The 27003-nt window shown below is 45.8% G+C and overlaps 1 protein-coding gene across 4 annotated transcripts in view; it reads right to left on the bottom strand.

The window, feature by feature from the left end:
- The window catches only part of LOC138513507 (solute carrier organic anion transporter family member 1A2-like), a 646238-nt gene that overhangs the window by 37940 nt on the left and 581295 nt on the right, over positions 1-27003 (bottom strand). For all 4 annotated transcript variants that reach the window (XM_069628423.1, XM_069628422.1, XM_069628425.1 and 1 more), the window contains one exon: positions 1736-1898. In XM_069628423.1, coding sequence (XP_069484524.1) covers positions 1736-1898 — 163 coding nt within the window. The remainder of the gene's footprint in view (positions 1-1735; positions 1899-27003) is intronic.

Below are 27003 nucleotides of genomic sequence, written 5' to 3'. Positions count from 1 at the left end.
CCTTTGCGGGTTGGGGGATTTAACGCCTGCTTTTTGCAGGCGTTAAAATCCAACCCGCTAAGGGACCTCGGAGCTAATTACGGCACCGCAAAATTGCGGTGCCGTAATTAGCGCCTTCCCCATTCCCATAGAGCACTATGGGGCAGAAATGGGAATGGGGAAGGGCAATGGTGGAAGGGGGATTTACCGCCCCTCCAACCTTGGAATGGGGCGGTAAATCCCCTTTCCGCCAAGGCGGTGCCGGTATTTTACCGGCATGAGCCATGGCGCTAATAGGCCCAATGTATGAAACAGGTTGCCCTCCTCTGCCAGACCTGTGATTTCCTGCATGTCACAGTTTATCCACTGAGAGAGCCTCAAAGATTCACAGGTTACATTTTGGGAGCATCACTCAGACTTGGGGCATAATTCACATTCCTGCATGAATGCGATCCCGTCAGATATCCATGTGTCGAATGATCTTCTTTCACATGCTTGAAGCAATGAATCGTGTAGTAAATACAGTTGCACACACATTTAACAACTGTATGAGTCGATAGATGGTGCCAGTGCACAAATGCCAATTCTGCAATATATGCATGGGCCTCATTATACGTTTGCTGTTATCTACCAGGATACCAGCAAATGGTAACACCGCTATTGGCACTTAGTCCGGCAGTATTACTGCTGGATTACGCATGCCGGTAAGGGTTGTAAATCCCCATCTCATGAGTCCCATGGGATTCCATCGGAGGATTTGCCAGTATTACCGGCACTGGTAATACCAGTACCTGTAATACTGGCTATTTTTGACAGCAGTTTGGCAGAATTACCTCCAGCTATTAGCTGGAGTTAAGTCCTCCATTCCACCGGCAACTTCTACTTTGCTGGTGCGGAAATGTGCTGGAATACGGTCATAGGTGCATGTTAATTATGCACTGGCAAAGTTAAAATGAGCACCAGGGTCTTTAATACTACCATTATTACTAGTAATAATCATAATTTTTGTGCTTTTTTAGTGCTTCACACCGGACGCCTTTCTCTTCTAATTAGTGTATTACAAGCTTATGTCATTACCCAGTTTGATGATACACAATGTATTGACCTCGAAAAAAATGAAAGACAAACTTGCGAAGTGGGGGATGGCCCCATGTCAGAGGTGAGCACATATCTTGAGAGCTATCCACATGGCCATCTGCCTGTTTTGTGCATTTTAGACGTGCATAACAACACATTTTATTTTCACAAATTCACATAATTGAGAAACCTATTTCATGAAGTGTAAATGTTATGTACTCATGCTATGCATTTTGCCTACATGTGTAATCCTAAGTGGCAGTAGTTCTCAGAGATATTCAAGAATGTTGTGAAAGGCACATTTTTCTTACCTCTAGTGATGACATTATTTTGTGATCATTCTACACTCATTTCCACACTATTATTGTCGTAGTGGAAATCATTTAATTTGTGGTAGTATAACGAGTTAACATATAACATAGGCATTGTGTATATCATAACCCACCACTCAGAAACAGATGTCTGGCACTCAATAACATATATTTCCCTTACAGATAATAACAATACATTTTGCCTACTCAAATCAGTATGATTATAAAATAAACTCTCATAATGTTTACTTTACGTGCTAACAGTACAAATGCAGCCGGGTTGGTGGAAGCAAATCACTTATTTAACATGGAAAATTATCATTTTTATAATGAAACAGAAAATCACGTCAAATGTAGTAAGACCTTACTAAATGTTTTCCAGTGGTGATTGATGAGTCACAGCCAGCAAGGCAGGCAGAAACATACGTCACTCCATCGGCGCCACAAACGGGGTCCCATATGTTGGTGGGGCAACTACAGTCAACGTTGCACTCAGAGTATAATGTGTCCAGATAAGATACCGGTTGATTGCTAAAAGTCATGGACAGCTTTAAATCATTATCCAGTCAATTCCAAACACAGAAATATGTCAAAGCAAACATTTCTTACTGCTGTATAAAAGTATTTTGTAACATGTAAACACCAGAAGCACATTGCTATGTGGATATGCAAATCAAGGACAATCACATTGCTTTATGGGTGAGCTATGTGCGGTGATATGTTTAGCATGCACTGGGCCTCATTACAAGTAGGGCACAAAGGGATACCGGGGACCGGTAATGACACCGGTGCCGGTAATCCCTTTGCGCCCTAATACGAGTTCCGTTTGCGGGTCCTTCCTTAACGCCTGCTTTTAGGGACACCGGGGCCAATAACGGTACCGCAATTTGCGGTACCGTTATTGCCGCCTTCCCATTGAGCCCTATGGGGGCTCAAATGGGAATGGAGAATGGCCCTGGTGAATGGGGAATTACCGGTCCCGCCAACCTCGGAATGGACCGGTAATTACTCCATTCACCAGGCCGGAGTTGGAACTATTTTGGAGGCAGCCATGCTGCAAATAGCGACGTGGTTACCTGCAAACTCGGAATGAGGGCCACTGTCTTGATGTAGCCCATGCTATGAATATAGCAGACAGACTATTCTCTGCTATGCAAAAGCATGTCGTTAGCATTGGAGGTTCACATGCATTTGTTCAGGCATAGTCGAAGAAATAGTTTTTCACCTATTTCTAAAGGGACTTGCACTCTGTAGGGATTTAGATAATGCAACAGAACACAATGCTAGTCTGCAGTAACCAACTAGAGCCTTCCAATTTTTTTTAAAAAAGAAATTTGAATCATTTAAAAAAAAAATAACTTTATTTATGAGAGCGGGTAGGGCACAGGGCCCAAAACACATAATGAATAGAAGGAAAGCATAACCACAAGTCCAAGGAGCAACTACATTAACCAAAAGTAATGTATAAAGCAAAACAGCATGCAGCAACTCGGCTATTAATCTGCAGCGAGGGCTTAATTATTGTTGTAATCCCCCTGTAGGATTACCAGAGTCAGTAATCGTTAAATACCTCCTGAGCGGGCCCCAAATGTCCTTACTCTGGCTCCCAGATATCAGTTAGTACATAGTTCTCCTCTCAGTCATTAACCGTGAACAATGAACGTAGCCATTCGGCAAAACTAGGGCAAGTCTCGACTTTCAGTACTTCAATATGCTTCTTTTGGCAACTACACTAGGCACATTAAATAGACAACGAGAAGTTTCCAAGCATTTTCCTAATGTCTCCCAGAAGGTCAAGGGGATGGTGGAATATGCAACATAGTCTTGAGTATCCCCACAACACCACTCCAAAATTCTACAACTGGCACTAGTACTGAAGGAAAACCTAGCAAGTCTAGCTGGCGTGTAATGTAGATAACTTAACACTTAAAATTGTATCAGCCCGAAGCCAGCATTGAATGAAACAGATTTAGTCAGTCGACAACATTGTCACCATTGTTCATCCCCCATTTCAATACCCAAATCCCTTTCCCATAGCGCTGTCATTCCGTTATTTGAGCGTATGTGTGATTCTATTATGCAATATAATGTAGACACCACATGTCGGGTCACACCTGCTAACACTATTGTACTGATGCATTTGTGCGTCTCTAGTTCCACAGGGAAGGAAGGCCATCTTCGTCTAAATGCAGCCTGCATACGATAATATTGCACCATTCGTAGGGGGGCACCCCCCCAATCGTCGAGAGAAATACTCTAAAGACACAAATCTCCCCTCTAGGAACATATCCCAGTTGCCCAGCTCCATCCCAAGCTTTTTTTAAGTTCTTTGTCGAACGTGGGGGCAAAGCTCAAAAAGTCAGAGAGCTGGACCGCCTTATGATAAGGGATTGTAATCTGTAGTTTCTGAAAGATCCTCGACCAAGCATTGACCATGGTCCTAACATGGTCGTAAGTGCAAGAGTCTACATATCTGTCACAAAACAGTACTGACTGAAGGTCAGTGGGGGATGCTCCTTATCGCTCCAGCAGTAAATGTACCACTTCCGTGTCTGTGGTGTACTAGCATTTACCGCAGTGGGCCTGGGTCGCCAGGTAATGAAGTCCAAACTCAGGAGTCTCAAGGCCACCACGTTCATATGAGCTGACCATCTTATCTCAACTTATCCTGGTAGGCCCACCCCCCAGACAATTCTAGTAACCAGCATTCTCATTTTTGTGAAAAAAGCACTACCGGCTCAAAGAGAACATTGCAAAAATAAAAAAGTAATTTGGGGAGGACCACCAATTTGAGGCGGGAGACCCGCCCAAATAAGGACATTGGGAGACCAGCCCACAGCACCAACTTTCCCGTAAACTGTGGGGGGCACCGTTCATGATTTTCCATGTACACTGCTTGATGGTCTCTCGAGACCATGACCCCCAGCTACCTAAATTTCGGCGGGCCCAGGGAAACCCCCTAAGGTCTGCAGGTCGCTCAGTGGTCAGTGTTAAAGGGAAACGTTCGGACTTATTGTCATTTATCTTGTACACAGGGTATTGCGTGAATCTATGTACATCTTGCATAATGGGGTTCACATTTCGATCTGGGTTTCGGACTAACAAGAACAAGTCATCAGCATACAGCAAGATGACCTGGGGAGGCCCTGATATTCTTATCCCTGTATGCCGATCAACATCCTGTATCAGCGTCGCCAATGGCTCAATGGCAAATAGCAGGAGGGGAAGTGGCAACCCTGTCTAGTACCACGCCATGCGAAAGGGGCAGAAAGGGTACTGTTGGTGCGGACTTTAGCAAGTGGCTTGGAATATAACAGCAGGACACACTGCAAAAAATATGGTCCTACCCCAAAACGATGGAGAACCTGAAAGACATAGCGCCAGGAGACAGAATCAGAGGCTTTTTCTGCATCTAGTGACGCTGCAACCTCGATCTGTGGGGATAAAGCCAGACTGGTGTAGGTGTACCAGTTGTGGCATACATGTAAGTAGGCGGTAGCCAGAACTTTAGCAAAGACTATAGCGTCAGTGTTAATTAACAAGGGCCTATATGAGGACATGTCATGTAGGAGTCTGCAGGGCTTCAGGAAAATGGATATAACTGCTTCACGCATGGATCGGGGGAGCTTGCCCCTCACAAGAGATTCCTCCCACACTTTCAGTAACCTCAGGACCAATTCCAAAAGGAAGGTTTTGTAGAGCTCCATCCCTAAGACAGCAGCACTTTAACACCGGAAAGAGCCTTCACAGCTTCAATTATTTCTTCTGTCGTTATGGGCTTCTCCAACATCAAGGGAGCCTCCTCTGGCAACACTGGCAAGCGGATGCCGGCCAGGTATTGGGCGTTCTTGCCTTCAGACACAGTGTTACAATTATCATATAGAGTTGCATAAAAGTCAGAGAAAGCATCTTTACTGTTCGCTTCGTGTACTGGCATCTGTCCATTCCCCCCTGCACACTCCCTATGGGGCACCTAAAACTGTCCCCCCTTGCCAATCTTGCAAACCACCTATTGGATTTATCCCCCTCCCCATACCTCCTGGCTCTCACGGGAGCAGCAATATGCAGTAATTCGCGATCAGCAAGGGTATGAAACTTCATCAACAATTCCCAAGTCTTCCCCAACGTGATCCCGCACTGTGTTCCCCCATATGTATTTTCCAATGTCCTAGTCTGTTTTCAACCTCGTGTAATTCACGCCTGATAGTCCTAACTGACCTCAATGATGTTGACAGAAGCTTCACTCCCTCATCCAAACCTAAAAGGTCTTCCCTAACATGGAATGCAGCTGAACTGAACCCTCATTTAGGGCAACGAATGCAGCAATATCTCTGTGTAGTGTTTCAGTAGGTTATGTATCTTGCAACAAAGTTGGAGCCTTTCTCGAGCGAGGGTGTGGTCTTGGGATATCCTCAAATGGTACTGGCAATAGGAGTGGTCGAATAATGGATGGGGTACATAGTTCATGTCTTAACCATCAGCATCAAACCGGGGGAAAGCAACCACAAGTCTATATGCGACTTGAAATCGTGTACTGAAGAGTAATACGTATATTCCCTGTCCTGATGGTGCACATGCTGCCATTTATCCTCCAGCAGCAGATAGAGCATCATCTGGTGTATAGTCTACACAGCCTTAGTTAGAATCCTGGGACCATCTGATGTTTAATCCAGCGGGAATCCAAGATTGTGTTGAAACTCCCGCCCCAATAGTATCATTGCGCCTTCATTGTAAATCAGTTAATGGGACACCTGTTGATAGTCTTCGGGGTCATCTAGATTCGGTCCATAAGTATTAACAAGGACAATCAACTGCTCCGCTTATGTTCCCCAGACTATAACATATAGGCCCAGAGGGTCAGCCATGCTTCTTGCCACCTTGAATCCCAAAGAGTGGTGTATTAACGTTAGGACCTCTCTGGATTGTGAGGAGTAATCAGTATAGTACCACAAGGGGCCCCATCTACCGCAAATTCTTCATTAACGCTCCCCAACGCATGAGTTTCCTGTGACATCATTATTTTAGGACCATGCCGTTCAAAATATGAGAGAACCTTACAGGCTTTAACCAGGTAATTGATTCCCTCCATGCTCCATGTGATGAGTGACAGCGGGAGCCCATGCCCACCAGTCGTGCTATGAGCAATTTCCAAATGTTGAAATAAAAGTCCCCATGATCCACCATATAGCCCCGCATCCCACTGACCACAACATGACCGTCACACTTTTAAATGTTTAACCCTGGCCCCCAACCCAACCATCCCCACCCTCACCATCCACCCGAACTTAATAGTGTTACCCCAAATTACTCTGTTTGTGCTATCTCTGTGAGTGCACTGCAAACACCAGCCAAAACTGTAGATCGTAAAATGTTAAGCAAAGCATCCAATGCGGCACAGCTGAGGGCCAGTGCCAGAACAATACTTGTTGTAATACTCAGCAATGCGTCCAATGCAGCACACCAGTAGACCAGATTAGATACTGTATATATGTCAATCGCCTGATGCAGCCTGTGACTCGGCCGAGGCCCGGTCCTTCCGACCGGAGCTAGGACCGCAATCCACTAGAACTGGTATGGACCTCTCGATGTATCCTGTTGTTTCCTCCAAGTCTTCCAAAAAGTGTGCTCTGCCCCCATGCTGAATTCTTAGCTTGGCCGTATACATCATGGCTTATTGGACGGGTCTGTCACACAGCAGGCGCTTCATGTGGGCAAAAGATCTCTTTGCTGCTTGAACTCCAGCCGAGAAATCAGGGTAGATATGAATCCGCGCTGAATCGTATTGAAGGGCTCACATTTCACTCACCAGCCTAAGGACTTGATCACGATAGTTTAGTGATCTGGCAATGATTGTGCGTGGGGGTCCCCGGCTTTGGGGCCAGAGCCAGTGAGGGATGCACCCTCTCAACCAGGAACTGTGCCAAAAAAACTGCACCTTATCCATGATGGACTGCGGGATGTTTTCCACAAATATCTCTAGTGGACCCCAAACTGCCTTCTCAGGGACCCCCCAATAATCAGATGTTGTTTCAGAGGGAGCGAGACTCCAGATCCTCACACTTTGAGTGCACCGCCTTGAGCTCCTTCCTGAATGCCTGTAGGTCCTGGTTTATGCAACTCCACCGTATCTTCCTAATCCCCAACCCCCGTTTCAGCAGCAGTGATGCATTGGTTTTAAGAGATTGAAGAGTGGACACTATGTCATCGAGCTTAGTGTTAACAGACTCAAAGCCCACCTGCATTTCCGTCAAGTAGGGGTTCATATTGGATTTTTCTGGGGGGCCTTTGCAAGTGTCATCCATTGGAGCACCGCCTGGCACAATCTCCCTATGGGGAGTGCTTGTATAAGAATCCAAATGGCACTTTTTCCCTTTACCACTACCGCACCTCAACAGGTCAGGGGGCCAATGAAAAATCAGGATGAGCCATGGAGAATTGGGAGCAGGTAATTGCCTTTGCAGTACTAACCTTCAGTGTGCAGAACCTTCACCAATAAAATGGGGTTCAGATTTCAGTCCAGTAGCAATTCTCTCCAGGCCCAAAAACAAAGCCAATTCACAAAATATGTGATCAGTATAGGTGTAGCACCAGCCTAGTTCCTGCTATAACAATCAGTACCAGCAGAGAATGCAAGCAGACCACGAGGGCAGCACTCTCAAATACTCCCTGCGGTCTGTGTCATGCCAGAATCTAACGTGAGCAAAGTGCTCGGAGGTTCCCTTCATAGATGAGTGCTGCTGCGGAATGCAGCTGCGGGCCACATGGGCACTGCCAGTTCGGTCGCTGCAGTGGACCTTTAATGCGACTCCCAGCCGCATGCCTCTCCACACCAAATGCAATATGGTGGCCGCGCTCTCCTCACACGTGCCGCAGCAAATGCATGCCGGGCTTCAGTTCCTGCACCAGCTGATGCAAGGTCAGATGGAGCGAGCGAGCACCGCACGCAGCACGGCTCCTCCAACAGCAGTCCCCACCTTCATGCTGCTCCCGCTCATTGCTGCTGGGTTGTCACAGCGGGCCAGAGTGGGCTCGTACCGGCAAAATCTTCCAGCAGGGATTGCGGCCGAACCCAGGAGAATCTCATCACGAAAGTTGACAATATTGCTGCCCACTGCATGCCGAGCCAAACGGGTAAGCCACAGCTTTCCACCATGCCACTATTTTAGGATTTATGCTGAAACGATTAGATGAGACGCTGAGCTGTCTTCTTAGGCAGCTGTACTTGCTGCAGCTCAGCAGCACCCCCTTGAACCCAATTTTAGACAATGCATCCAACAGGTCTGCGATTCTGAATAAGGCAAATCAACCAGAACAAATTTGCCAACGATACGTCCTGGGCCTGGCTTAGCAAAGGATGCTCGCAATCACCCTACTCACATTAGACATAGATATAGCACTGTAATCTGGAACAAGGACCCCATGTAAACTTCTGATTATAGTGTCTGGAGGGTTCTCATTAATTGATGAAGCCGATGAGCAACATGTAATATAAAAACCTGGCGATGGAATAAAAGATTGATGTAGCATACAGCTGCAAACAAAGTACCAACATACTTGTTTTTCTCTCTTTTACTGATAGAATGTATTTCCATGACCTGAAAAGTTCCATACCCTGATGCTTAAACTTTATTTGGCCATCATGTTATTGTTTTGTCACTGCCTTGCCTTGCTGTTGCAGCACGTGTTTAATGGTATTCACTACCCTTTTTAAGGCAAGCCTTAATGAGAGTGTGATACATTCTAGCAAAAAGTACCAGTGATAACTGGGACAAAGTGGAGTAGGGTCTGAAGACCAGTGGTGCACAAAAAGGCAACACAATGACAACATTCCACAACTTGGGGATTCGTGCTTAATTGAAGTTATATGTTGTTGCATTCTTTAGTTTAGGCTGTTAGGGGACGCTGGTAGGCCTAAACTACTGCATTGGAGTACAGATAGGGAGAAATGGCACCGGACGAGGGACACAAAGCGTGTAAGTCTTGTTTGGTTATTTTCCCAACCATTGATTATTATGTATAAAAAGAAAAAAAACAGTGCACAGCCGAAATTAAATGTCGCTATTATGGACATTACTATAACAGTGAATGGTCGTTTTTTACTTCTCATTTGTCAGGGGAGTTAGAGACTACTTTTTTCAGACTTGAGGTACGATTGCCCCATTATAATATCATATTAACAGCATTTTCTTAATAATTTTACTTTTTATAATTAGGTTACTGTATTTTTTCACCAGCCTGATACAGTACATCCCCATTTGATAAGTGAACCTAATTTAGATATGTCACATTTAATTTTGTTTCACTATTTTTTACCTACACCACAGCTTGGTTTGAATTTATTGAAAGAGGGGCTCTACATTTCCTCTTTCACTTTGTAAATACATCCATTTTCTCCAGTCAGCATAGAGTTTCTTGATATCTCTAATATGTGTTCTACTTTGCACCTTAACCAATGACTTCACTGTCATTACACAAGGATAGTTATTATGTGGTTGTTTAAACATGCTACTTTGTTGAGTTGTGAACAACGAATTCAATTAATGTTTTCCTAACGAATCAATTAGTATGTGGTCATTTAAATATTCTATTTAACTAATTTGATTTTCGGAAATTAATTTGAATTGAAAGTTAATTATAATATATTATGTTGTGTCTATAGTATTGATCCTGAAGAAGGGGGTCACTCTAAAACACGCCGAGCAGCTGTTTCTTAATTAAAAGAAGCTTCAAACAACTTTTGCATTGTCCTTGATGAATCTATTAACTAACCCCCACAACATAATGTTCCCAAAACATTAATTTTTCTCAACATTGTTAATTGGAAAATCTATCTATATTTATGTAAACATTTGGCTGTCTTTTCAGCATTCAGTTGTGCAGGAGACTGGGGTGTCCTATCTTTTGGACATAAGTTCTGTGTCATGGCAATGCTAATCCCTATGGCCAGTGCCACCCAGTTAATACCCCTTCCTGGCCAAAACACCACCTCATCGGAACTCTTTGAGCTCACCTTAATCAAGCCTTGCCATCAAGCGTTGTACTAGGAGTGCCTGCCAATGTTTTTTCAAAACAGCCTTCTGAGAGTTAATGACTTAATTAGAGTTGTAAACCCACTACATGTGTAATAAAAATGTCTTAACAGGTTTCGCATGCCTACACAGAAGCCCAAACTGTTGGCATTGCCAATGCTTGTTTTCTTTCCCCTTTACTACATTAGCGGAAAACGAGTATTAATCAATCAAAACGCACTATATTCGGCTGTTAAGCCATGAAAGTTACAACAACAAAAATGACCATAAAATACAACATAAAACGGTTACATTTCGTCCAGTGCCATTTTGCCTTTTGGAGACAAGAAATATTAAAAGAACATATCCTAAAATGTTAGATAATCATTAATAAGTAAGCAGGGCCGAGATAAAAACAAACTTTCAAGTATTTAAAAGGCTGATTGGATGTGGTGATGGTATACATACAGTTATACGCGCACCAAAATCCTAGAGCTAAATGTAGCGAATGTGGGCGTGTTGTCTGCACAGACCAGAGTAAGGTGGTTATATAAAACTTGAGCTTATGCTATATATGGGCTATTACACATTATTTATGGGAAATATTTTTCAGATGCCTTCCCCTCCTCAGCCATGCCCTTTAGTGCACCATGATCAGATCATCTGTTCTTTGACTCTAGGCCAATGCCTCTCCTGTGGATTAGGAGCAGCTCTTAATGTCGGGCGAAGGTATTGAATTTTGAGATCCTTATATCCGGGGCAAGTTAGCAGGAAATGGGATGGAGATTCCGCTTGTGTTGCACAGATGTTGTCTCAAATGACCCAGGCATATTTCTTGGATAGCTGGCCAGCTTCAAGGTGCCAATCCAAAAATCAATGTGAAAACTACAAGCATAACCTGGCCTAATTAGGTCCAAGTACTCTTCGTACCAAAGGCAAGCTTTGTCCTCGGATATAATTGTCCGGTGCTGAGTTTGCAACGAGCTTCCTCCATGGAGCATCTTGTTGCCTCCATGCTGGCACTTCGAACCAGCTCTTTGGATTCTCTTGTCATGTAGTTTGTGAGTACCATAGGTTACCCAGATTATAATCCATCAATCTAGATTGTATGTGCTGCAGCTACGGGAGGGAGCTTGAGATAGTGTCTCCCTATATAAGTGAACGGAGGATAGCCCAGGGGCAACTGCTGGTCTTGGAAGCAAGACCACTCAGAGCAACAGAGGTTCGAATCCCGGTTCCGCGTTTAGAAACTGACCTCAGGGATGGTATATTAGGCGCATTATAAAAAAACAATTACATACATAAATATACTTTACCAGGCTCAGGAAAGTCCACATTCTTACCCAACAAAATAGGGGTTTCAAACTTATGGCACATTCGATAGGACAGGGATCACATTCCATATGTAAACCAGCATTGGGTGCGCCTTGCATGGACAAATTTGTTCTCGACAGTGGCAAGCAAACAGGACTTGGTGTGTCCCCAGATTTCGGCTTCCTACAGGGACGCATGATGGCAAGGGAACGGTCGATCAGGAGTGCAGGTCTCATTGCTCCTCCAATGTGGTTTGGGTACAATCTCCTGATCCCTGCACACTTTCATTGGCTTAGACTAATAAGCCCAACAATTTGTCATAGATATTCAATATGTCTTTGTGTAACAATCTATGAATCATATTTGGTTAATCTTGATCATAAGTAATAGTCATACAAGTTATACAATGATTTTCATTTTTAAAATACATTGTTCTTTTTTATATGGCCCAACGCGTTTCGAGAAGATTTCTCTTCTTCAGGGGCAATTGTGTACATTCACAAAATGTCTAGGAAAAAATTAAAGATGTATCATTATTAAAGTATTAATGCACAACTGCAAAGTCATATTCACCATTATTCAGAACACGCCACTTCCCCAATACATTGGTTGTGTCCGAGTTCTACAATATTTACATAGTAAACAAGCTCTGTTCAAGGCATAATTCATATATCTGATCAATTATCTGTGGTTGATTGTGATTCACAGAGTAGGAATACATCTGTTGAAATAGATGTCTAGGCTAGTTAGAGTCACTCTAAGAAACAGTACTAAAGGAATCTGATGAGCTAGGTACTGACCTTGGTAATTCATACATTTCATGACTACATAAACTTCTGTTTCTGTTGATGTGTAGGATCACTCAGTTTCTTTGTTCTATTCCTGAGGGGTATCAAATACCCTACCTAAGGGAGAGAGTATATATGTTGTGATGCCAATACAGTCTTTTTAATCTAGAAAGTAGCTTCTGTCTAAGTATATCAAATCAAAGAAATAATGGTCTTACCCAAACTGGGCAGCTGAAGATAATCAGTGTGGATAGTTCTGAAAAACCTGCGAGTAACTTCTTAGAGAGATTGACTCCAGTATTCAAAATAATTCCAACTTGGCGCTTAATCTACCTGCAAGTAAATTATTAGTTGTATGTTAGTAATCTAAATGCACTAGCTTAGAATGTTGCACTAAGATTAAAAAGACTGTATCGGCATCACAACATATATACTCTCTCCCTTAGGTAGGGTGTTTGATACCCCTCAGGAATAGACGGGAATTCCTTCACAAGGAACTTTTCTTTTGTTCTGTAGATTTACAACTCATATGCAAGTGTTGACAGTTTTCTCCCCTGCTCCTGAAGTCGGTTTTAAATACTAGTACTACTCAATACTAAGAATGGTATCATTTAAATGGTTGCCCTGGTGAATTTGGGAGTGCACAGTGAATTATCTGGTTTATTAAAATCTCCTGATCCCACAGCTATATTTACCCAGTATTGCAGTTTCTTTTGGTATTTTATGCAACCAAAGGCCGTTATCAGAAATCCTGGTGCTGAGGTAGTCGTAGGTAGAGACCTGTTCTAAGACAAGTATCTTGGACAGATGGTTCAGCTGTTGCTCAACACAATGGCCTTACAAAATACCTTCATGAAAACGGATGCACTGAGACCATGCTCGGACTGGCCTATAGAGCAACAGGTCAATGCCCGAGCCAACAATGCAAAATGTCGGTGTGGGCAAGTTTTTTGGGTCAACATGAGCCACTTTTTTGGCCAAAGTGGGCCAGTTTGATAAGTTACTTCTTCTGGTTCAGGCCTGGATTTCACCACCTTCTCTCCCTGTACAGGCCCTAACGACATTGCTGTCTTTCTGCTAAAAGCTGCAGATGTAACCGGAACATCCCTGACACTTTTCAACTAAGCCAATGGATGGCACATGTCCGTGTTTTCACAGATGGGTTTAGAAGAGCCTTATTACTACCCTTTCTTCAGTTCTCTTTTCTGCCCTTCTTGGCCACATCTCTACTCCACTGATCCAGCAACTCTGTGATGCTATACCACATGCTTGCTCATTCTCCGACAGTGGGCTTAACACCCTCTATTCAGGGCTTCACCCCTAACCCCTGCCTTGGGCAACACATGCTCTCTTGCTCTTTCCTGTGTGTTCTAGCTATCACCTCCTGATGCCTACCTTCCACCACCTTTTACTGTCTGTCTTCCTCCTGTCACCTCCTGATGCCTACCTTCCACCACCCTTTACTGTCTGCCTTCCTCCTGTCACCTCCTGATGCCTACCTTCCACCACCCTTTACTGTCTGTCTTCCTCCTGTCACCTCCTGATGCCTACCTTCCACCACCCTTTACTGTCTGTCTTCCTCCTGTCACCTCCTGATGCCTACCTTCCACCACCCTTTACTGTCTGTCTTCCTCCTGTCACCTCCTGATGCCTACCTTCCACCACCTTTTACTGTCTGTCTTACTCCTGTCTCCTCCTGATGCCTACCTTTCACAAGCTTGTGAATTCTTTCTCCACTCACTTCCTGATGCCACCCTCCTGCCACCTCCTGATGTCTCCTTCGTTCCCTCTCCTGACATCTGCCTCTTTATACCTGATGATGTCTCCCTCCTGCCACCTCTTGATGTCTCCTCCCTAACTCCTCCTGATATTTCTTCTCCCCCTTTGACACTAGACTCCCCCACTCCTGCCTGTCTCCCCAACCTCTTTCTATAGACTCCTTCTTGAAATGCCAACTCACACCAATCTCGTGACACCACTTACTTCTACTGCCAGCACCTCCCCTTCTTGGAACATCCTGTTTAAACGTTGGTGACGCCTCCACTGGGGTCTGTCCAGGTGGAAGTGTCAGCAGTTGTCTATTATTGTTGTTGCTGATGAGTGACTGGTTACTGTGTAGTTGCCTTTTCACCCTCGTGTGTTGTGGGGGTCCCTATGTGAGATTCATACTGAGGCTGCACCATGGCTTTAAAATGCCAGTTCACCATTGTGGATTATTTGCTTGTGTAAGTTTGTGCATGTATCCAGGGGCACATGGCACTCAGGGAGTCCACATCTATGGACTTCATTAGAGCGACCCACGTTGAGCACAGTAAGTGTCTCAGGGCTGTTATCATAACTCTGTTGAGGGCAGGTCTCTTGCTGAGCCTGCCTTGGGGGGCGGGGGGGGTTATATTTCAAACATGAGGGTGGCCAGTCTCAAGTTGATTGACGCTGAAGACAGCAGAGTGAGTTTAAACTAGCTTTATTTCAGTGACAGCTCCAGTTTCATCTTTTGAAGTACTTTAATAACAGGAAACACTCGCCAGCCGCCAGAGTCACGTCAGCTCAGCCCATAACAGACACACTTCAAATAACACTCACTCATGCCACCCATGCTGCCTTACAGCATTATCTGAGCTGGCAGGCGCTCATCATTCACCGACACTCTATCTCTCATTCACTATAGTCATCAAGCAAGGTAAATAGGACACAACAAGGAGAGCTTGACTTTTCCCGCATAAGAAGATGGGACAAAAACGATTAAAGGCCCAGGAACATGTTTAACCAGCATGTAACTGTACCCTCTACAGTGACATTGGCGATAGGAGGGGTCCTGAAGGACGCATCATCCAATACCGAAGGGGAGGCTCCTTCACCACTTATTCACCCACTATATGTTCCCAGATTAAGACAGGGAACACCATCACACTTCTGACACTCACAAATCACCCATTAAATCCTGAAGGTAACATGGCGTTGCGTCCAGAACCACTGATGTTGTGTAGAAGTGACTCGGGTTGGCTTCAGGGGTGAAAGAAAAAACATAGGGAAGAGGGTAGGAGACAAACCAGGGTTCCAGTTCTGTTGCATAGATTGAATAAAGAGGGTTTTGTGCAACAGCTTTTTGTGCATTTCTTATTTGAAAGACACACGACACTGGTGACAAGTGGAGTTCTGTCTTGTACCTGCTGTCACCATCCAAGGCCAGTGCTTGCCCCACGGCATGTGTTACTGCATAGATGGCTTCAGCTGCCACACCTGATTCACTCCTGCCAACTTTTGATAGTGACCTGGGGGCAAATCGGCCCTTCACCAGATATATGGATACTATGAGAGGCTCCTCCTCTTCCTCTGTGAGGCAGTGTTTCTTGTTACCTGGTGTCGTGTCTCACCCTGAGACCAATTACATGTGCCTTGTTACAATTCTGCTATGACACATTGGTCCCAGTGGTTTTTTGTTCCACACTTAAATGGTGAATTGATTCTTCAGGCACCCAAGTCATACCCATCATAGATCACTGTTCTTCACTTGACACATCTTTAAAAGGCCGTGTAGGAGTGATTATTGAGGTACGTGGGAGAACAGAGCACTGTTTCGATGTAATACACTCCATCTGTAATGTCCACATTACCTGCTACCTGCCTGTCACCATGTTCTCTGAAGAAGTATCATCCTTCAGTTCAACCAAGCCATCCTCTTTCTAATGCTCATGGCCCAACTATGGATGCACTATTCTGACAGATGCCCCGCCATTTTGTGACTGCTGATTTAAGTAATATGCGTCTTTGATGTGTTGTGGTTGCAATTGGTCTCAAGGACGACAAGCACATGATAGGCTTGTTAATGCATTAAGTACGTTTGTCCAGTTTTTTGCGACATTGTGATTAGCTACTAATATCTTTGTAGATATGAAAGCAAGTTTCTTCAGCCTCCTTCTGTTTGATACCGACTCGATGTCAGCTTGCAACTGCACCACCATGTCTGCCACATCTTCGAACTGTTAGGAACCCGTACACCAGCATACCTGGCGGATAAGCTCCACGTATCTGGTGGCACACGCTCCTCGCGCAGCAAAATAACCGACTGTCTTGAATCACGCACTGACCCGCTGGAACTCAATCCTGCTGTTGGCTTTGCATACCCCAACAATTCTGCAATTTCATAAATCTCTCAAAACATGCCGATGCACAGACCTCAACTCACAGTGGTGCGCTATTGTTAAAAGATGCCAGCCCAAATGCTGGCTACCCGCACTCTGCACAGCGCTCTGCTAGTCTTGTGCTGGGTCCTGTAGGGATATATGGCATTGATTCATTATAATTTCAAAAGAAGCCAACAAAATGGGTGCAAATGCAGATGGCAGTGTTTTCAATGGAAGCAGCCAACAAAATGGGTGCAGATGACAGTCATTTTAAAATGCAAGTGGGAGCAGCAGATTAGGGATACAGGTCAGCATTTTTAGTGGGATTAGTCTGAATGCAAAAAAGAGATGGGCAATTATATGAAGCAGGTGAAATGCCACATGCAGTCATTAAAGTTGTGAATTAGGCCTGCAATGGCAAAGCAGAGTGTTTGCAAAATGACAGTGGGTTCAATGTGTATTATACACAGAATTCCCATCTGTGTGAAGTTGCACTGGAAGGAATAACCAATAATAACTAATTAACTTCCTTATTAATAGTACCCAATAACTAATTAGCTATCCTGATTAACATTAAAATGCAATTTCAATAAACACGCATGGAAATCCTGTGATCTTCCTCTCTCTTTCACTTCATGGAAAGAGATGCACAATAAAAGAAATGAATGAATGAATTGTCTTTTATGCATTCCAAAGCTTCTTTGGTTTGTGCAGGAAATAAGTAGATACATACATGCTCTTGTGTGTGATTAGACAGTGGAATCAGGAGTCTAGGAGGTGTTCAGATATGTCAAGGGGGAGGCAGCTCTACTCTTGATTGACAGGCAAATTGATTAAATAGTGGGCTGAACCGAAAGGCTGGGTCTTCAGTTCTTTCCTGCGCTACTGCGGGGTGCTGAGGTTTTTGATGCCGGCTGGAGAGGGGCCGCAGTCCTATCTGCTTGGAAGCCCAAGGCCATCTCTCTGGAGTGCCAGGGATCGTGTGGCTTGGGAAGGCTTCAGCGCAGGCAGGAGCAAGGAGGGGTCATGTAGATAAGACACACCTACTTCAAGTCCTTATGTAAGTATTTGTGAAATTGAGGAGAGCTTTGAGTGACTGCCAATTATCTCTGTGACTGTTTAGACAAGAATAGGACATTAGTTTCAACTAGGTCATTGTGGTTTATTTTGCACACAGGGAACTAAAAAAAAAAGAAAAAGATTTTGCAATGCATTTATATTTAGTCTCTTAGAGAACCACAGCTGCCATGGTCTGTTGGCAAGGGATCATAACTATGTTATCATGAAATGTAATGTTTTGTTTCTTGTTTTATATATTGATGTATTTCAAAAATAATAATTGCAATAGCAGAAGCAAAGTTGGTGTCTATTGTTTTCTTTTTCCTCTCACATGTCTGATGGTCACTATTTCAGTGGGGGAAAGTAACCAGAAGGCGCTATAGTGTCTACAACAACATGGTAAAGTATTTACCGCCAGAGGTAAAAATAAGAGAACATATATGTACAAGCTAGAAAGCTGGTGTGTTGTATGAGTGTGTTCCACCATGCATGCTGAGGTGGGACAGAGCCCTCCAAGGGCATACGCTGGTGACGTAGATAAGTCATTGGGAATTCATATGTGATTTTTGACAAGCTGTGTTCTATTCTAATATTGCTAAGCCTAAGTACTTGCATCCAGTCAACCCAACGTATATTATAGATACAAAGGGTGAAGGTTGGTCTTATCATATGGGGCAGGGTTCTGAATTTGCTTGCTACTAATTTTACCACATAACAAAATAGTGGCAAAATACACCAAATTACCACAATACTAAATTACCACCAAAATAAGGTAATAGCCCCAAAGAGAAAACCTCTTACAGTCCGCACTTTAAACAATCGAATACATAAATAAATACAACACATTGAGGATGTACCAGATCCTTATAAGGGTCAGCCTCAACCTTTTTGGTTGTGAGGCGTGCGAGGAATTGTCACCTGCAAAGGGTGTAGAAACACTGACTTTCTTTTGATTTTTATTAAATAATAACATGATGCAGTTAATTCCATCCCTGAAAGGGAAACCTGCTGTTCAGATTCCTCGTTCATAAGTTCCATGCCATAATAATAATGTATATTTGTGCTCTGCTACATAATTATCCTGATTCGTAGCACCTGCTCTACCAGTGGCACAGCGCAGGTCCAGAGGTCACAGGTCACAGAGGTCAAAGGTACCCTCGTAACAGCGGCAGTGACAGCAAAGTCTCTGCCGGACTGGCACTGTAAACGGCAAATATAAGCCAGACCTTACTCAGCTAAATAAAATATAAAACAAAAAAAAAAGCCAGGCCTGAGTTTATGGTGGCCAGCATCTCTCATAGGTATCTCCGACACATTAAATTGATATCATGCATGTGAAAGCTTTGTGGGCCCAGTTCAGCTGTGGAAGAGTTATGTATAGTAATTCCAGACAAGACTCCCATGCCACCGGCAGGATTATAGCCGTGGGGGATTGCCTCGCTTTGTTAATTTGTAAGGGCAGGAAGCACTTTTTCCCCAGAGACAGGCACTCCACAGGAAGCTGAACAGGAATTTAAAGGTACACATATTCACCAAGGGCTAGGGCTCATCCCAGGGTGCTGCATTTCTAAAGGACTTTGATTCCATTGAGAAGGAAAGGGGACAGGCTTAGTGTATCTAGAGAGTGAACTGTACAGTTTTGGCAGGCTGCTGCCATCTAGATTCTCCCTGCCTCGCTTTCCTGTCACCACATCTTCCTGTAGCACAAATAACTTTGGGTGTGATGTCAGAGGGGCAAAGTCCATTCATTTCAAGAGCAAGGATTGGACCCCTAAATCAGTCTAGCTTTAGTCCAAACACCTGTGGACCTTTGCCTTTAAAAAAAATGGGTCTCACACCACTTCTTTGAATCACCGTTTTGGAATCTAATTCTGAAGGAAGATTTCATTGAACCCTGCTGGGAGAGCAGTCCTTTCCAGAGTCCTCCAGTTGTCAGGTGAAGGTAGGTGTTCCCTCTGTCCTATAGCCATCCCCAGGTACCATTGAGGCTGGCCTTTGTTGCTGGATCAAGACAGCCTCTCTGCCAGCCACCCTGTTGCCTGGGACGTCACCATATTGCAGGACACCTGAAGGTATGTGCCAGCCTCCCTGTGTTTGGGAGCCAGAGAAAGGTCTAACCTTAGCCCTTGTGACCCTGGGGTGAGACTCAAAGCACCTCGAAGCCAGAACAGTTGAGATTCCCATTGTCGATGATGACCAGCTGAGAGCTGTGACTCGAGCACGTTCAACACTAAGCCAACTATCAAGACCCTACGACGCTGCCTTTGGTGTTCATTACTCTTTGAACCACTTTTTGCCTGTTCGACTCCATTTACCGCCACACTGCTTCAGCTGGAGTGCGTCCTTGTCTCGGTTTGAACCAACAAAGTACTGTTGCCTTGCATTGATCGAGTCTATCAGCCTCATCAAGAGTTTGGCGGTATCCTGGTGAAATATCCGCTGCGCGCAATTTGCCGTGCACATGCACATGGAGTTGCATTAACGCAAATAGCGCCCGGCGGAAATATTGGCTGGGAACCCTAAAATCCAGCGCACATTGTGCCACCATCGTGCAAGCGCGCTATTAGCGTTGTTGGAAATGCGTGAACTCCGGAACGGGAAATAATGCGGTGGCCATTTTGGATATCACAATCTGCCAAAAATCACAGCCCCTGCAAGCCATCCACCACTGCTAACTGTGCAAAATGTCCCAGGAGCGCACCAGGGGCAAGTCTGCCTTGGAAAGGGTCAGGAAATCCAAGTTCTCTGACCAAGAACTGACAGTACTCGGGGAGGAAGTAATGGCCCACCAAAATTTGCTGTAAGGGCCACTGTGGCACATGACCAGTGCAAAGCGTATCACACAGATCTGGCGAGCAATCATCCAGAAGGTGACTGCGGTGGGTCCTGTGCCCAGGGATGGGGAGGACTACCGAAAGCGGGTCAACAACTTCACATCCTTCGGCTCTTGGCACAGCACAGGAGTGAGAGCATGGGGACTGGACGAGGGACATCACCACCGGAGCTCACACTGCAGGAGGAGTAGATGACAACCCTCATAGACATGGGGACAATTGAGGGAGTTGGAGGAGCGGAGGCAGGCACCGGCAGCCAGGAGGGTGCAGGTAAGAAGCCATTCCCCCTTACATAAAAGCATTATTGTTTGTGAACGGCCCTCCGGGATTGCCACTGCTTGCAATGCGTGTGGTACAATGCAGCCACCTATGATTGGTTCCTCTGACCACTGTACCGTAGCGCCCTCAGGTATACAGAGTAGGCAGAAGTTCCACCAATGTATCCTTCTAAGCTCCAAGAGACATATATCCATGACCAGGCCACAGCAACATGATGTGTGTGTGCATGTGAAGACCACCCCTCACGTACAAGGCCATGGGATCATTCACATCAGGCATCTGAAGTTGCTACACCAACATGTCTAAGCATTGTCCCTCCCCTGTAGCACGTACAAGCAATCCCAACGTATGAAAGGAAAGACGAAGATGTAAAGATAAGGCATGATACGAAATGTCCACAAGCCGTCTTGTAAGGAATGATATGCATGACACCAATTTAACTGATACCAGATCCTTTTCCTCCTACAGGCACTCAGCAAACATCACAAGCCAATGTTGCCAGTGAAGTTGCAGGCCCATCCACATGCACGCCAAGACGTGCATCGCCAAGCAACACCACCCAGAGAAAGGAGCGGCCTGAGAAACCCCAGCGAAGATTGCACCCCAGCTCACCCCACTGCAGCCCAGCCAGACCGGTTCAACTTCCACAGTATACCAGGGTTTCACATCCACCCATGCCCGAAACCACCAGGGGATTGCAGGATGTGGAGGTTGCAGCCAGTGGCAGTTCACAGATGGCGGCCACACATTGACAGATGGAGACCATGGTGCACCAGTCTTCTCACCTTGCCAAAGTGTTCATCAGGACATGCCCACATCCCGAGGTACCCCAGAGCAAGTGGCTGTCGACATACACCCCCCCGTACCTGCACATTGACAACGTGCCCACATACCATTGCCAGATGTCAACACGCCCTCATATGGGACACCTGAAGGTAGCCCCTCACCCCGCTGTAGCCCCACCAGCCTGACCTCCAGGTTCACCAACAGCACCCCTACCACCCTGCATAGACTACCACCCTGCATAGACCTGGCATGCCAATGGACGTAACACCAGACAGACCCATGGTCACATGAGCTGCCATGATGGGACGGCTGGGCGTTATCGAAGAGTGCCATAGGAAAACTGAGGCCATGGCAGGTGAGCACAGCCACCACATAAAGGCAATTAGTCGTGCTATCCGGGGGCCAGCCAAGACCATGGCGCGGGTCAAGGCTCGCACACGCAGAGTGTTGGAGGGGTGTACTGCGCCCCTCACTTGATTTGCCCAGAGAGTATGTGAGCTCTGCGAGATTCAATCTGCCCATGCAGAGCAGGTGTGGGAGTCAATCTCAGCAGCTAGATTTGGTGGGTTCATTACCATCAACCGCCACGACACCCACCGAGTGATCCCTGCAGGGTTCACCCAGGCAAAATTCCTTGTGGCATCCCCCTCGTCACTCACAAGAGGGAGCAGTATGTGGAAAGCATAGTCGTCCATCATAGGAGGACATTGCACTGTTGGGCTGAGGCCCATTTACATGAACACACATGCACTGTTTTGTGGTGTTACACGGGGAAGGGGGATGTGTGCTAGGGTGTTGTAAGGGGGAAGGGGGGAAGTGTGCTAGGGTCTTGCAAGGAGGAGGGGGGATGTGTGCTAGGGTGTTGTAAAGGGAGAGGGGGTATGTGTGCTAGGGTGTTGTAAGGGGGGGTGGATGTGTGCTAGGGTGTTGTAAGGGGGGATGTGTGTAGGGTGTTGTAAGGGGGAGTGGGGATGTGTGCTAGGGTGTATTAAGGGGGATGTGTGCTAGGGTGTTGTAATGAGGGATGGGGGGATTTGTGCTAGTGTACAAACAATAAATCATGTTCATTATGCATACAAAGCATGGACATTCATGATTGTGTTAAAGTGCTGTGCATTTTATAAGTGATATTTGTCCCCATGCACCACATACAAAATAATTGCCCATCAACGCATGTCTGGCCAACCCCCCTCCCTCACCTCATCCCTGTGTGCAAATGCCCCTGCTACTGGCACATGCTCATCGTCACTCCCATCCCCAGGTGGTTGGCCATCAGCATCGTGGGGGCAGTGGCACATGCCTGAGACAGCAGAAGTTATGCAGCATGGCACAGGGGAGTACGAGTTTGCCTACTTTCTCTGGTGCATACATCAATGCCCCTACCGTATACTCTAGGCACCGAAAATGAGCCTTCAGCAATCAAAATGACATTTACACACAGGTGCGTGTACGCCCATGGGCAATGTTATATGCCACCTCAGCTGTAGGCTGTGGATTACTCACAGGGGTCATGAGCCATGTTTACTGCGGGTATCCAGACTCACCTGCAGGGGAGAAAACGCGTAAAATGGTCCTAGTTAGGCTCATTGGATATAGAAGGCTCAGTCATTATTGACATGAGCACCAAAGTAATGTATGTGTGCAAAAGGTACATGCTACCTCAGTGCAATGTTGTCATACCTCCATCACCTTCTGGGACATGCATGGGCTGAGGTATACATGCAGCAGTATATCAATTGATATGTCTATGGTTATGTGTGTCTCAGTCATGCAAAACAGGTACGTTCAATTTGAGATTACTACTTTCATTATGGTGTGTGCTCTGCAAAGGGCAGCATTTCATTTATGATGTACTTACTGCATGCACCAACCCTGTGCCAAATCGCTACAGTGTTCCGTCCATTACTTCTGGATGTGGCTACCCTTATATCTGCCTGTTCACGTGATATGTTGTTAGGTGATGTGTTGTGCCAATGGATATGGTTGGTGTTGCATTCCCTACTTGCCACAATTACGTACATCTGGGCAGGCATGTGAATGGCCATTCATGGGTCACTATCTCAGGGATGTCAGGGTGATATCAACTACTTGTGTACAGTGGTCTTGTGGATGTGCCTACATTACGACTCAATTGCCATTACTGTGTGTAGGCCAGGGTGGGATATCTCTTGGGTGTCAGGGTGAGGAGCAGCACTGCGACACACACAAGATGTATTGTGGTAGTTGTGTTTCCATATGTAACTGTGTTTTCACAGGTGTGTGGCATTCAGTGTTATGCTGTGTGGAACGTGGGCAAGTGTTGCCATGAGATGCACATGCATGGAAATGGTGCAGTGCTGGCTGTGTCTCATGGTGGCATGCAGGGATTCCTGTGTGCATGCCCCCACCCACGTTCAGGTGGACATTGGCATGCATTTCATTCTGGCAACTTACTCACCCAACATCCATGTGTTTTGACCTCAGCCCCTCTCCATGTAGGCTGGCCGGGTAGTGTTGCGCAGTACCATGGAGTCGTGGGTGGATCCTGGGTTGCGGGGGGAGCAGTGGCTGAAAGTTAGGTCGGGGTTACAGGTCATCTGCACGTTTAGGGAATGGTAACTCTTACTCTTATGGTTCCTGTAGGCTGCCTCATGTTCCTGGGGTGATACTAGTGCAACGTGTTTGCAGTCTAGGGCAGCAATGACATTTCGGACTTGGACAATGGCATGGAACCGTGCCTTGAGCTGGTTGACCTGTGCCTGTGTGGCTGGCAATACAATGTGCTCATTGACATGGAACAGAGTTGCATCCAGCACCTGTCCCAGCACAGCACTGAAGGTGGACTGGGCCATACCATCTATCATGGCAACCGTTTCTTTGAAGCTGCCAGTCCCGAGGTACTGTAAAATGGACACAACCTTCACAAGTGGGGGAACTTATGGCTATATGGCTCCCTATGTCAGCCTGGATTGTGTCCAGCAACTGGGTGATGGTTGCCTTGTCCAGCCTGCACTCGGTCACAAAATGCCCATCAGTCACGGCCCAGGGTGCTGGTCTGACTCTGGGCATGGCTGGCCGCCTTGCTGGTGCTGGTCTCCTCCTCCTTCTCCTCATCCCCACCACCCCCTGTGCTCCTAGGGCCCTGTGCTGTTTGGCAGGCCTCTGTAGCTCCAGGCTCAGCAAGTACATGTCCACATCAAGGCTCCCGGCTTCTAATGGTGCAGTGGTGTTGGGGAGGGTGTTTTGTGCATCGGTGGGTCTTTTCTAGGCCTCTTGTGTGCATTTTTTCACCTGGGCCCTTGTTGCAGTCTCATGTGTTCTTTTACCTCCAGTATTTGGCCAGGGGTCTTTCTGGCAGTATTACCGCCGGTTTTCCGGTGCTAAGAGGGCCAACGCTGTACTTGTGATGGCTCTGTAATAGTGCAGTTGTTTGCAGGCGTTGTTACAGCCGGCAGTATTACAGCCGGCTGCATTACTGTTGGCTGTAATAGCGCTGCCAGGATTTGCAGGCGTGATCCGACAGAGAGGTATTGGCAGCGCTAATACCATTTCATCCGGATTTAAGGTTTACCGCCCAACTCGTGATGATGTTCTAAACCTGTTTGGGATGCATGTGGTCTCGTGCAGAAGGGATGTGACCAAGCAATTCGGGGTGGACTGCCACTTTTGGGGTGGGATCAAGTCTGATTTGCATATGGTCTTTCCCCTTTTGTAATGGGTGAAGAATGATGGTCTGCCCAGACGTTGGTCCCGTGCCTGCTGTACCTAGAGACCCAAGCTACTCCTGACTGATGAGGCCCAATGAGGCCAAAACATGTTTAGGGATGCTTTTGGTCTCCTGCAGATGGGCTGTGATGAAGCAGTTCAGGCTAGAAAGCCTCTTTTGGGGTGGGCCAAGCCTGTTTTGCATATGGTCTTTCCTCTTTTGTAATGGCTTGGCAGGTGAAGAACGATGGTCTGGGGTTAAGATTAATTCGAAACCTTTCACCCATCACCTCTTGTTTTGCTATTGTCGCACCAGCCTTGTTATCACTGTGCCCGTAAGTCGATCGACTCAACCCTTGTGTCTCCCGAACAGCGACCTCAACCTTCCTATAGAATTTATCCACCAAGCTCACTACCGTCCAACTTCGACAATCAACTGAACTTGGTAACCATCCGATCCGAACAGCGTGGGTGGACGATTTGAGACCACAGTCACCTTCTGTTCGATCCCTACTTAACGACAGCTTACCACTGGACCAACTTGCCTGCCACATTTTTTAACTGTAAAGAACCCACAATTGCCACTGAAAAGCCGGTTTCGATGCCGTTGAACCACCAAGACCTTTGCAAAGGTATTATTGGCTGGAATCTGCCCTTCCCCCATGTCCATATTTGGGCCCTCGAGACTGGATAGGTCAATCGAACCCATTTTGCAACCTCAAGAACAAATCCTTTGAACATTGTTCTCTTAATTGCTTGTTCTCGCTCTGTATCATTACCCAGAGTGTTGCATCTATTCTGTTTTTGCATGTTCTGTGTTCTCTCTACTGGGTTGCGATGATTTTACAGTGTTTTCTAGTGAGTTATTATTGTACATGGTGTGTTTGATTAAAGTATATATTTTAATAGAAACTTGATTGGACATTCCTTTATTTAGGACTGTTATGCTTTGCTATTTGCAGGTGTGGGCTAGGAAAGGTGGCAAGGCTGCAATTGCCCCTATCAGGCTGGCTGGGCTGTGGCTCCCTGGGCTAGAGCTGCAAAATGTAAATAAATAATTGAAAAAGACAGCATCTTTCAGAATATAGCCATCCTCATAGGAGCAGAGTGCTAGAAGGTTTGCTCAACTTCTTTGTAGATGGGGTGAGGCACTCGTCTTGCTTTCATTAATGCTGCTAATGTGCCTGGGTGGCCCCCACACATGAGCTACCACAGTGAGTGAAAATGATAAAAGCCTAGGATGCAGGTGCAGACTCATACTACCAGCAGTAATGTACGCAATTACATGACAGGTTCTGTAAACCTCAAATTTAATGTTAGCCCCTCTGCGCCCAATACACTATTACGCTGTTACAATCAAGATTCCTATTTGCCAAGGAAGTGAAGGTCCATATCTGATTACAGGTTGTCCTCAGTTTCCTTCTGTAAGAATTCCTTCCCTTTGATCTGTTGAATGTCTTGATCACTAGACTGATCACAACATTGTCAATCACAGCATCCTCCTCTCTCTCTCCTCATCGATAGCATCGGATTCCACAACACTATCCTTTATTGGTTTACCTCCTATCTCTTTGACAGACACCGGGCCATCCAGATCAACATGCTGCATTCTAACTCACTCACAATCTCCTGCAGAGTCCCCCAAGGATTATCCAATCACCAATCCCTCTTAACCTTCTACACACCTTCCTAAAAGATCCCTACAAAATTATCGACCAAAATACGGACTGCACTCAGTTATCCATGATAGTAAAAAGCCG

Source organism: Ambystoma mexicanum, chromosome 12 (genome assembly GCF_040938575.1).
Source record: "Ambystoma mexicanum isolate Mex_15411 chromosome 12, UKY_AmexF1_1, whole genome shotgun sequence".
NCBI classification, from domain to species: domain Eukaryota; kingdom Metazoa; phylum Chordata; class Amphibia; order Caudata; family Ambystomatidae; genus Ambystoma; species Ambystoma mexicanum.
This window is presented reverse-complemented; position numbering and strand designations above follow the sequence as displayed.